The sequence below is a fragment of the Natator depressus genome, chromosome 7, assembly GCF_965152275.1.
Source record: "Natator depressus isolate rNatDep1 chromosome 7, rNatDep2.hap1, whole genome shotgun sequence".
NCBI lineage: Eukaryota > Metazoa > Chordata > Testudines > Cheloniidae > Natator > Natator depressus.
The window spans coordinates 21,286,150-21,298,174 of NC_134240.1; the positions used below are offsets into that span (position 1 = coordinate 21,286,150).

The 12,025-nt window shown below is 40.9% G+C and overlaps 1 protein-coding gene across 1 annotated transcript in view; it reads right to left on the bottom strand.

Moving 5' to 3' along the window:
• TXNRD3 (thioredoxin reductase 3) overlaps positions 1-8,081 on the bottom strand; it is a 34,090-nt gene extending 26,009 nt beyond the window's left edge. Inside the window, exons 1-2 of the mRNA XM_074957634.1 lie at positions 7,866-8,081; positions 994-1,054 (exon numbers count right to left, since the gene is read on the bottom strand). Coding sequence (XP_074813735.1) covers positions 994-1,054; positions 7,866-7,988 — 184 coding nt within the window. The 5' untranslated portion in view covers positions 7,989-8,081. The remainder of the gene's footprint in view (positions 1-993; positions 1,055-7,865) is intronic.
• Positions 8,082-12,025: the final 3,944 nt, after the last annotated feature.

Below are 12,025 nucleotides of genomic sequence, written 5' to 3' on the forward strand. Positions count from 1 at the left end.
CTAAATATAGTCCAGCCAGTACAGGAAATGTGTGTGATTAATTGTGGGAATATACAATGCACTTTAGTGTTATTTATTCCCACTCAGAGACAATGCCAATAATCTCAGGAGCTGCAAATGAAGCACAGCCTTAATTATTAAAGAGCCTTAACACACAATCACCATCCCAAAACGTAAGATGGACTCAGCAAATCCATATGTATATTACAGTTCCCTTTGTCAGACTAGGATCCATTTACTGTGCGGGAACCTCTCTAGTTTGGAGAGAATGCTAAACCAAAAAAGGGAAACTTCAGTGAGAGTCAGTCAGTACATTTAAAACTATTCAACACAATGTTATTTTTGGACGTTTATGAAGTATTAAATTGGTAAACAGGATAAGTAGCGAAGTTTTAAAATAAAAAGATATGACCACTGAAGTTTCTAAATATATTCAGAATCTTTACAACCAATTAATGCCCAGTAAACCCCTTAACTGTTTTCTCATTAACTAAAGTAATTTTAACATAAGACTGTATTGTAACCTCAAAACTCCTGGCTTTAATAAAAGCTGGCACTGGCTACAGCCTAAGCAATGAAATTTAGTGTGTCCCCTGCCCACCCCCGGCCCCCAACTTCCAATGACTCAGCAAATTTCTTCACAAAGGTCGCTTCTAAGTCAAGTAAAACATTAACAGTTCATCTGGGAACACAAAAAAAATAACTCAGTTTCCCCCTTAGTTTTCCTGCAAGACAGAACAGTGAGCAATTTCCTGACATAGCCATCAGACTTCTATTTGATTAAATAAATCACGATTTAAAAAAAAGTGCCTTGTGATATAAGAATTTAGCATGTATTTTAAATGCTGTTGTAACTTTGCACCAAACGAGGCATCATTCAAGAGAGAATTAGGTGTCTCTGATCAGTAAAAGACAGTTTATAGCAAAAGAGTGGCTTAAGTCGGATGAAATATATATCTATGCATCTCAACATGAGCTGTCATTTTTACTTACCAGTTAAATCAAGTTCCAAAGCATAAAAGTCTACTCCCATAGAATGAAAAAGTTCTTTCACCTGTAACAAACCAGAATAGTTTCATTTGATATCTACTATTGTGAACACAAGGGCACTGCATTTTCACAAGTCAAAGATTTGATATTTAGATGTAGTTTAGGACCAAGATCTGCTATTGAACATTAGTACATTAGATACAACTGTTTAAGACACCGAGTTATGCAGATACTAAGTCATTACTTCCAAGTTAATTTTCAGAAGCAGCCCCTTTGCTATCTCATGTGATTTCACCACCACAGGTGGTACATTCACACTACAAACGACAGTGTGACTAATGCAAGTAGGCATCTCTGTCCTAGCTTTATTCTAGCTATTGTGGTTCACAACAGCAGCAAAGCCATGGAAGCCTGCACTTCACCACCTGTTAGCAACCCAAGTACATACTCAGGGTCCCTGGCAAGCTTCCTGAGATGGTTCACCTACAATTAACTTATGGCTGCACTAGCTGGATTAAAGCAATACCTGTGCTACAATCACATGTTCATTTTCGGTGTAGAAGTATGTTTAGGTAATCAACAGGATTCAGACTTTGGTATCCAACCCCATGCTTCTCCTGAAGGAGATGGGAGAACTTTGTCTTTTTAACCCCTTATATTGTGTCAGAAGTAATCAGACCAAGACATCTTGAGGTAGCTGCTTTGAAGTAGATGTAGAGAACAAAAAACCAAAGGGTCATTTAGTAAACAGATATACACATATGGCCAAAGTGTCTTTGGGGATGGGAAAGTTTTGCGAGGAAGCTATTAAGTAGCAAAATTAGGTTGAAATCTAGAAGTTGTACTTTCACCATTAACTGCACAGAAAATTACTAGATCCCTGGCTGACAACCCACACCAGGATTAGGAACACAAATTTACCATCTCTCTCAATCTTCAGACTTGAGAATGAACAACAGTGACCCTCAAAATGATGGACATCAATTTTTTTTTTTAAAAAGCATGCAAAAAAAATAAACTGAAGATTCCTGTTTTTGACCTATAAAATCCTACATGGCTAGGTAGCTGCATTATTGAGAGACTGCAACAATGACAGTACGGAACAAAGGAGAGGCAATTTTTTTTTTTTTTTTTTTTAAATAGGCATCAGGTTTAATACTAACAAGAAGTACTTTTGCCACATAGTGGCAAGTTAAACTGTGGAACTCATTGCCACGGGATGTTGATGGCCAAAAGTATAACTGGGCTCACTCAATAACTATATAAAGGATAGGTCCATCAGTGGCTATTAGCCAAGATGATCAGGGATGCAACCCCATACCCGCGGCAATCCTAAACTTCTGACTGCCGGGAAGGGAAGATGGGGAGAGGCAATTAGGGAGCAGATACCCTTGATTTAAGAAAGAGTGCTGATTGCAGATTTCTCTATGAGGGGCTCTCAATTTTGTTATGTTGGTTCCAAAGGAGCATGAGTATTTGGGCACTCTGATAGGGCTGTTTATGTATACTTTTGGAAAAGTGGAGCTTGATGGGACTAATATTTATGGAGTAGGGGCCTTTAGTCTTTTGGGGGATGCCAGTGAATTATAACTGTTTAGCTGCTGTTTTACTTTAATTTGTATTAAAGCAGCCTACAGGAGACAGACACCTTTTTCATGAAATAAATACAGTAGAACCTCAGTTACAAACACCTCAGGAACGGAGGTTGTTCATAACTCTGAAATATTTTTAACTGAACAAAATGTTATGGCTGTTCTTTCAAAAGTTTACAACTGAACATTGACTCAATACAGCCTTGAAACTTTACTATGCAGAAGAAAAATGCTGCTTTCCTTTAAAAAAAGGAAAAGTAGTTTACGTTTAACACAGTACTGTACTTGCTTTTTTTTGGGTCTCTGCTGCTGCCTGATTGGGTACTTCCAGTTCCAAATGAGGTGTGAGGTTGACTGAGTTTGTTACTCTGAGGTTCTACTGTAGAACAAACAGTTCAAGTGTGGCAGCGGCAAAAAAGACACCACTGAACTGCTCTAAAATATAGCAAGAACAGCTCTTTAGGAGTGAGGCAAGAACAAGAGAACAGAAGAGTTTTCAAATAGTTACACTCGAGAAGGGAGGGTACATTTGTCCTTTAACATTTTAGATTTTAATTTTAAGACTTTCTAACCTTGCCATCTTTATTCTCAGCCATAGGGTACTTTTCCTACAAGATCTAACTAAACTGTACAGAAAGATGACATTTGCAGTCTGTATATTGATTTGTAGCATATAAATATGCATCACACTTGAATTCAACTAATGCATTTGTACACAGACAAGAAATTCCTTACAGTTCTTACACACGAAACAAACAGTTGGGGACAAACATTACTAGTGAGTTACTTAACACTAAGTTTCATACGGAAAATAACTTGGAACAAAGGCACTATAGTATGACAATGCACTTTTTAAAACTTTTCCTGGCAGCATTCGCTCTCATTACTTCAACCTGTTTAGCTACTTTAAACCCCACAAGGTGGAGTTAGCTAATAAGCAGTGTGTCCTGGGTCTGCTGTTTCATAAGTCAATTAGCATTCTGTAACAATTATACATTTGTCTAGATGCATAATATACTAGCTGAGGGCATATCATAATCAGCAGTCATGTGAAGTTGTGGTTATTCTGTGCATCAAGTTGCTTCTACATGTCAGTATAGAGACTGCTAGCATTTATAAGTTTTTCCATCTCATCCAGTATCAATTTCTCCATGGTTGCAAGAATTTAAAATACATGCAAGTTATTCTTGACTGGCAGTAACTGCAAGAAAGTTGAATTCTGACAACTCCATTCCAGTCTACCACCTTCCTTCTCATCCTACCATTAAGGATTTTCCACTGAATGGGTCACTGTTTCTTATTCCTGCTCCTATCTAATCTCCTAAAAGAGCCAAAGGGCAAACAGAAGATGAATTTTCTTGACCTCGTTTGTTCTCTTTCAACATACTCTCTCCACCCTCTTCCTCTGCCAAACACACCACACACACTAGGGACCCTTATTCCACTAAATAATTTCCTCAAGCATCTTTCCTTGCTCCAGATTTACCACCCGTCCCTTAATCCAGCTCCATGCATGTTCCTCCTTCTCTTCCCCCACTAAGCCCAGAGCCAACATTGCTCCCCAGCCTACCTGCAGCAGTACTTGCCCTTCCTCTCTCTGGGACAGTAAATATAGTGCTCCCAAGAGCTGGCTGTTTCCATGGAGCCAAAAAGGCTACCTACAAGGGAATCTCTGCCTCAGCAGCAGCAGGAAGGAACACTAATCAGCAACAGAGTTCTAGACTGACACCACACAGATTTGTAGTAGGGCTGTCAAGCAATTAAAAAAAAAATTGTGATTAGTCATGCGCTTAAACAATAATAGAATACCATTTATTTAAATATGTTTGGATGTTTTCTACATTTTCAAATATATTGATTTCAGTTACAACACAGAATACAAAGATATAGCGCTCTTTTTTTATTACAAATATTTGCACTGTAAAAAACTAGACAGTATTTTTTCAATTCACCTCACACAAGTACTATAGTGCACTCTCTGTATAATGAGAGTTGAATTTACAAATTTAGAATTATGTACAAAAAACTGCACTCAAAAACAACATAATGCAAAACTTTAGAGCCTACAAGTCCAATCAGTCTTACTTCTTGTTTAGCCAATCAACTTTGTTTACATTTGCAGGAGATAATGCTGCCTGCTTCTTGTTTACAACGAGAACGGGTGTTTGCATGGTACTGTTGTAGCCGGTGTAGCAAGGTATTTACGTACTAGATGCACTAAAAATTCATATGTCCCTTCATGCTTTATCCACCATTCCGGAGGACATGCATCCATGCTGATGACGGGTTATGCTCAACAACAATCCAAAGCAGTGCAGACCAATGCATGTTCATTTTCATCATCTGAGTCGTATGCCACCAGCAGAAGCTTGATTTTCTTTTTTTGGTGGTTTGGGCTCTGTAGTTTTTGCACCAGTGTTGCTCTTTTAAGACTTCTGAAAGCATGCTCCACACCTTGTTCCACTCAGATTTTGGAAGGCACTTCAGATTGTTAAACCTTGGGTCGAGTCCTGTAGCTATCTTTAGAAATCTCACATTGGAACCTTCTTTGTGTTTTGTCAAACCTGCAGTGAAAATGTTCTTAAAAAGAACATGTGCTGGGTCATCATCCGAGACTGCTATAACATGAAATATATGGCAGAACGTGGGTAAAACAGAGCAGGAGACCATCACAAATTTAATTAATACTTTTTTTTTTAAATAAGCATCATCAGCATGGAAGCATGTCCTCTGGAACAGTAACCAAAACATGAAGGGGCATACGAACGTTTAGCGTATCTGGCAAGTACATACCTTTCTATGCCGGCTACAAAAGTGCCAGGCGAACACCTGTCCTCACTTTCAGATGACATTGTAAATAAGAAGTGGACAGCATTATCTCCTACAAATGTAAACAAACTTGTTTGTCTGAGCAAGAAGTAGGACTGAGTGGACTTGTAGGCTCTGAAGTTTTACATTGTTTTGTTTTTGAGAGCAGTTATGTAACAAAAAAAAAAAATCTACATTTATAAGTTGCACTTTCAAGACAAAGATATTACGCTCCACTACTTGTATGAGGTGAATTGAAAAACACTCTCTCTTTTGCTTATTTTTACAGTGCAAATATTTGCAATCAAAATAATATAAATTGAGCACTGCACACTTTGTATTCTGTGTTGCAATTGAAATCAATATTTTGGAAAATGTAGAAAAACATCCAAAAATATGTAATACATTTCAATTGGTATTCTATTGGTTAACAGAACAATTAAAACTGTGATTAATTTTTTTAATCACGATTAACTTTGAGTTAATCGCATGAGTTAACTGTGATTAATCGACAGCCCTAATTTGTAGCCATTTCCCCTCAACTGGAATAGCTCTTGGAGCACCAGCAACAGGTGAAATGGTAAGGAAGAAAAGAGAGTCTTTAAAAAAAATTAAAAAAAAAATAAAAAAAGATGACAATACCATCTAACTGGACCCCCAATACATTGCTAAAAAAGGCTGCTAACACTCTACAACTAGTATTGCAACTGTCGATAGACCAAACAGAACTGTGAAATAGTAGACAAAGCAAGGCAGATGAGCATCAATTGTTGTATTCCTCTCTTAGTGGGTATTTCCAATACAGGTTTCAAAGTAGTAGCCGTGTTAGTCTGTATTTGCAAAAAGAGTACTTGTGGCACCTTAGAGACTAACCAATTTATCTGAGCATAAGCTTTAAGTACTCCTTTTCTATTTCCAATACAGACTCACCAAGAAAAAGAATCCTCTCAAGAAAAAAAAAAAAAACTTTGCTATGCCTAAAAAGAGATTTCATCTACCACCCTATGATCACTTCACTTGCTCAAAATTCTGTAAAAAGACTATTAGAAAGATTTTTGAAAGTTTAAATAAAACTTAGCAACAGATGATGATATTTTCAGGACCCAAGATGATGTTCTTATCTGAAGTACCTACTACATTTCTGACATTTTACCTTGGACCTGAATTAAGGTCTAAATGTAATTTATGTCAACTAGAACAAAAACATGATCATTGGGATTCTTCTTTCTACAGTAATATTACAAGACTCCACTGTAACATCCCACTTACACACACAGATCCAAGTTCAGGGTATGAAACCAGAGGAATGACTACCAAGGAACCAATTTCAATGTAAAATATATAGTTAGAAAAATGCTACTAGAAGTTACTGCCTAATATTCCAACTTTGCTTTTCCTCACCACATAAGATTTTCAAGTTTTAAAAAGGTTTCACTTTTAAGTGTCAATTCAACAAGTATTTGAGAATCAATCAAGATGTGCATAAATCTGCACCAAGATTCTGCAGTTAGAATTTGACAGGCAATTGTTTATGATGCATAGGGAAGGCCTTGCACGTTTGTTTTTCTAGCTACTTTCACTCTCCAGTTCAAGCTTAGCTTTGTCAGCTAGCTAAGCAGACTAGACCTAGGAAGACATAGGTAAGTATTACCAAGTAGTGCCAAAATAAAAATCCTTGTTCTGGCCACTGCAATGCTCAGCAATTTCTTTGTTTATTATAACACTGATTACAGTATTGACATAATACAGAATTACCCTTCAACAACATAAAAGCAAGTCAATGATAAGTCAGCCTTTCCAACAGCTCAAAGGTGACAGGAAGCTCAAGCTTGGTGACAACTTAGCTTCATCCAGATTGGTTACTAAAAAGAGATGCCCTCTGCTTGAGCATTTGAGGAACACAACCAAAAAACCCTCACAAACCCGATATCCCTGAATAGTGGCTTTAAGATTGGGCGTAATACACGAAGCGGTGCATGGGGTGGCATTTGCCCACTTCCGCCCATTGGGTCTCCGCTAACGCAAGAAGCGCGAGCTCCCGTTTGCAGCTGGCCGGCTCCTCGCGCCAGCGTAAGTTGGGAGCCAGGTCCGGGCTCTGGAGCGCGAGCTCTGTTTGAACGGCAGCCTGTGACCAATACCTGCCCTCAGAGAGAGGAGGAGGAGGAGAAGGAGAGAGACATTTGCCTCCAGGCCACGCTCAGGAAAAGGCGTGGGGCGCTCAGTGCAAACCCTCACACCAGCCTGCTGCACCGGGCCTAGAGCCCGCCTCAGGTCGCCCTGAGGCTCGGAAGGAACCCGCCCGCCCCAGAACCGGTGATTAGGGCTCCCCCCCGCCCCCGCCGGGCCCGAGGCTGAGCGGCAGAGCGCGAGCCCCCCCAGGGGCAACTGCCGGGCGCAGCCGGCGGGAGGCCTCCTCCCGCGGGGCGTGTGCGCGGCAAGGCCCACCCCAGGCGCCCCCCACCCGCCGGGCCGTACCTTGTTGCAGTAGGGGCAGTAGCTCTTGCTGAAGACCGCGACCCGGTGGGAGCTGATCAGAGTCCGGACGCGGAGCCGCAGCGCATCCCAGTCCGGCAGCCGGACCTGGCCCGGGGGCGGCATGGCAGCAGGAGGGCGAGTAAAAGGCAGCTCCGCGCGCTATGCTCGCGCTAGCCGACGCGCGCAGATACCGGTACTTAGTGGCCCTTTAGCCCCGCCTCTTTCCTTCCGGAGAGGGCGGGGAGGAGGAAGAAGGAGGCTGGAAGAGTCTACTCGGGATGAGGCCGGGGTGTGCGTTAACCTACGCCGTCCATAGACTGACCAATAGACTGAGCCTAGGAGGGAGAGTCCAACATCAGCCCCGCCTCGCCCCTCTAGGAAAACTTGGGACAGCCCAAGAAGGGAGAGCATGCGCACACGCAGCAGGCTCCTCTAGTTGTCTGGGTGGTGTCGTCACCTGCAGATATTGTAGCTTCTATCCTTAGGGCTCGTGAATTCTAGTCCCAGCTCTGGGAAGGGAATGGGCTCTAGTGATTTGAACCAGAGAGGAAGGACTCCTGGGCGCTTTTTCTGTCTGTTTCAGAGTAGCAGCCGTGTTAGTCTGTAGCCGCAAAAAAAAAAAAAACAAAAAAACAAAAAAACAGGCGTACTTGTGGCACCTTAGAGGCTAACAAATTTATTAGCGCATAAGCTTTCGTGGGCTACAGCCCACTTCATCTGTGACGCTTACTCCCTGTGCAAACTCATCACTTCTGTCCTGTGTTCCTCTAGCTTCCCATCTGTAAAATAGGAATAATGGGGTTTTGGTTAAAAAAAAGAGATACACAACAAGAGACTAGAGACCAATAAGAGGTAAATGTTAAGGTGACTGGGCCTTTGCTTTTTAGCAGCTTATTTGTGTCTGCCTACTCTCCACCCAAGGAAGTGGCTACACATTTAACACCCACACCATTTGTGCTTTTTTCTTTTCTTTTTAGCAACAAACTGCAAAATTATCTGATTGCTGCTACAGATGGCCAAGCTGCAACTTTACACCTGGATAACTAGCTGCAGATGATGTCTAAAAGACCCTGTAAACAGTGGGCTGTAAAGATATCTCGCTTATGAATCCTATAGAGTGAGAAAATTGGGAGAAGCTGCCATCTACAGGACAGATTCTAACAGCGCAGTCTTTGTGTGTGGTCGCTGTGATTCATTAAAAAGATTGGGCCTGAGGGAGAGTGAGGGAAAGTAAGGGGAAATGGACAAATCCTGCAGATGGATTGAAGAAAGCAGCTTGTATACACAACGTGTGTTTGACCTCTTTACAGTCAAAGCTCCTTATATAAAAACACATTTTAAAACAGCCAAGTCCTGAAAAAACACTCCTGTGGTCAGGCAAAACTTGTGAAATCATTTTTTAAGTTGTTATATTAATGGATAGGGAGTCTGATAGAATGAGCTGGAGGCTTAGAGCCAGGAACTCTGTTACTCTGTGGTATTGGTCAAGTTTCTTAAAGATGACCCACTGAGGGGAAAAATGGGTTTACTTAGGATGTGTAAAGAAGGCCCCGCTTGTTTTCTGTATAAGGAATTCAGGTCTTACCTACCCTGGAAGACTTTGTGGTAAATTGGAAAACTAATGAAGGCTAATAACAAGAATCAAGCAAGTGATAACTGAACATTGAGAGAGGAAGATATTTGCTAAGACTGTTTAAACATTTATGGTATTTGTTAGCACTCATTTAACTCTAATGCCTAATGAACACTTGGAGTAAAGGACATCATTGTTAAATATATATACTCCCACATGTCTCTGCAATTAAGATGTGAGAGCTCACAACACATATCTGAGACTTCTAAGAGTCCTCCAGCAAATGCAGTAAAGACCAGACTTGACATTCTTGATAAAGCAAAAACAGTGTTGTTATAGCTGTGTCGGTCCCAGGATATTAGAAAGATAAGGTGGGTGGGGCAATATCTTTTATTGGACCAACTTCTGCTGGTGGGAGAGACAAGCTTTCTTTCGTACCAACAGAAGTTTGTCCAATAAAAGAAATTACCTCACCCACCTTGTCTCTCTAAAGTAAAAAACAGACAGGAAAATACATCTCCCCCCGCCCCCCAAAGAAACCTTTCATGTTCTCTTTATACATCACAAACAAAATAGGGTGTAAACCTAACTTGAAAAAATCTTTGCATGTCACCATTGCCTTTAATCTATCATTTGGAAAATGGGAGTAAAAGACTTGCATACATAACTCTCAGGTTATATGAAGATAGGCTCAAAGTAGCTCCCTTATACATTGTTAATCATGGGGTCTCAACCTGCAAATGGTGACTCCCCCACCCAGAGGTATTGCAAACACCCTCCTATGTGTTATGACTTGATGGGGAGAGATCCTAAAATTTATGGGAGGAGTATTCTGAAACATATTTCTGTTGTAGCATGAGGTTGCTGTATGGAAAAGTTTGAGAATGACGGTCTTAAATAGTATATACTTTGTCCTATATTATTGATAAATTAAGATGATGGATGATTCAAAAACCTTTTCATTCTTCATGGCTACAACATCAGGTAGATGGGTTTTTTGCCTAATTCTGGCAGTGATAGTTCAGTGGTGGAGTGTTGCTTTTTTTTTTTTTTTTAACTTATAATTCTTTGTTCTATCAATATTGCTGTGTAACCGAGTGAGGGCAGAGCTGGGAGGCTCCACTAAGTTTCAGACAAGGATTAAACATTGTTCTGAATAAGAATAGCAATTTGCAGATACATGAGAGCACTAAGATATAATTACCAGTGCTATCAATATTCATTATTCAAGTTGATTTCCAGCTGGACTCAGGAAGAAATTCCCCTTCTCTTTCCTGGATACTATTGCATAATTAGGTGCACAAAGAGGCAGAGTAGTTACATCTTACCCTGAAGCATCTAGCCTTGGCCCCTGTTGGGCACAGGATCCCAGACTCAACTAAATTGACTATCAGTCTGTTCAAGAATCATAGCAATTTCTGTGTTGCTATGAATAAAAGCTGATGACCCTAGAACAGCAAGAAACATCCAATGCAGGGTCTGGTTATTTCCTCACCTTTGGTGGATAGTTTTCTGATGGGTGGCAATGCCCCAATATAATCTCAAGAACCCACATCTTCCCACAACAGGCAAAGAGCTCCGAAAATGGAAAGGTGACTTGTGTTTTGGTGGGGAGATCCCTATGACTGGAAATTCTTGCTGACTCTCTTGCTTCCCATTCATGTTTAAAGAGAATGACAATTTAACTTGAAGTCAAAGTTGGAAAATGGGAAGGAGCAAGCTTCACCACTGTCTTCATCCCACCACCTAAAAGAATAATTCTCTTTCTGAACTGCTTACACCCCTATCTGCAGTCTCATCTGGAGTAATGGAGGACACATCACTTGGCCAAGATGAAAAAGTAGGGACTGTTTTCTCCCTCCAGACTGATCTGATGCCTCCGCATGCTCAGCCCAAAACTGCATTGACATCTCTCGCTTGAATCTTGTTTATATCATAGAATCATAGACTTTAAGGCAGAAGGGACAATTATGATCATCTAGTCTGACCTCCTGCACAACGCAGGCCACAGAATCTCACCCACCCACTCCTGTAACAAACCCCTAACCTATCTCTGAGCTATCGAAGTCCTCAAATCATGGTTTAAAGACTTCAAGGTGCAGAGAATCCTCCAGCAAGCGACTCGTGCCCCATGCTACAGAGGAAGGCAAAACACCCCCAGGACCTCTGCCAATCTGCCCTGGAGGAAAATTCCTTCCCGACCCCAAATATGACGATCAGCTAAACCCTGAGCATGTGGGCAAGACTCACCAGCTAGACACCCAGGAAAGAATTCTCTGTAGTAACTCAGATCCCACCCCATCTAACATCCCATCACAGGCCATTGGGCATATTTACCACTAATAGTCACAGATCAACTAATTGCCAAAATTAGGTAATCCCATCATACCATCCCCTCCATAAACTTATCAAGCTTAGTCTGTGTGGAGAGATTTCCAATAATTCTCAATTATTTTTCTTGGATCCTAGAAAAAAGATTCTGCTAGGCCCTGGACGGCTTCTTCTATTTCCAATATCTCTCCTGATCCTTATTTTCCATCCAGGATTGTCTTCTGACTCTTCCTTTTATCCACACATGCCTTTGAGC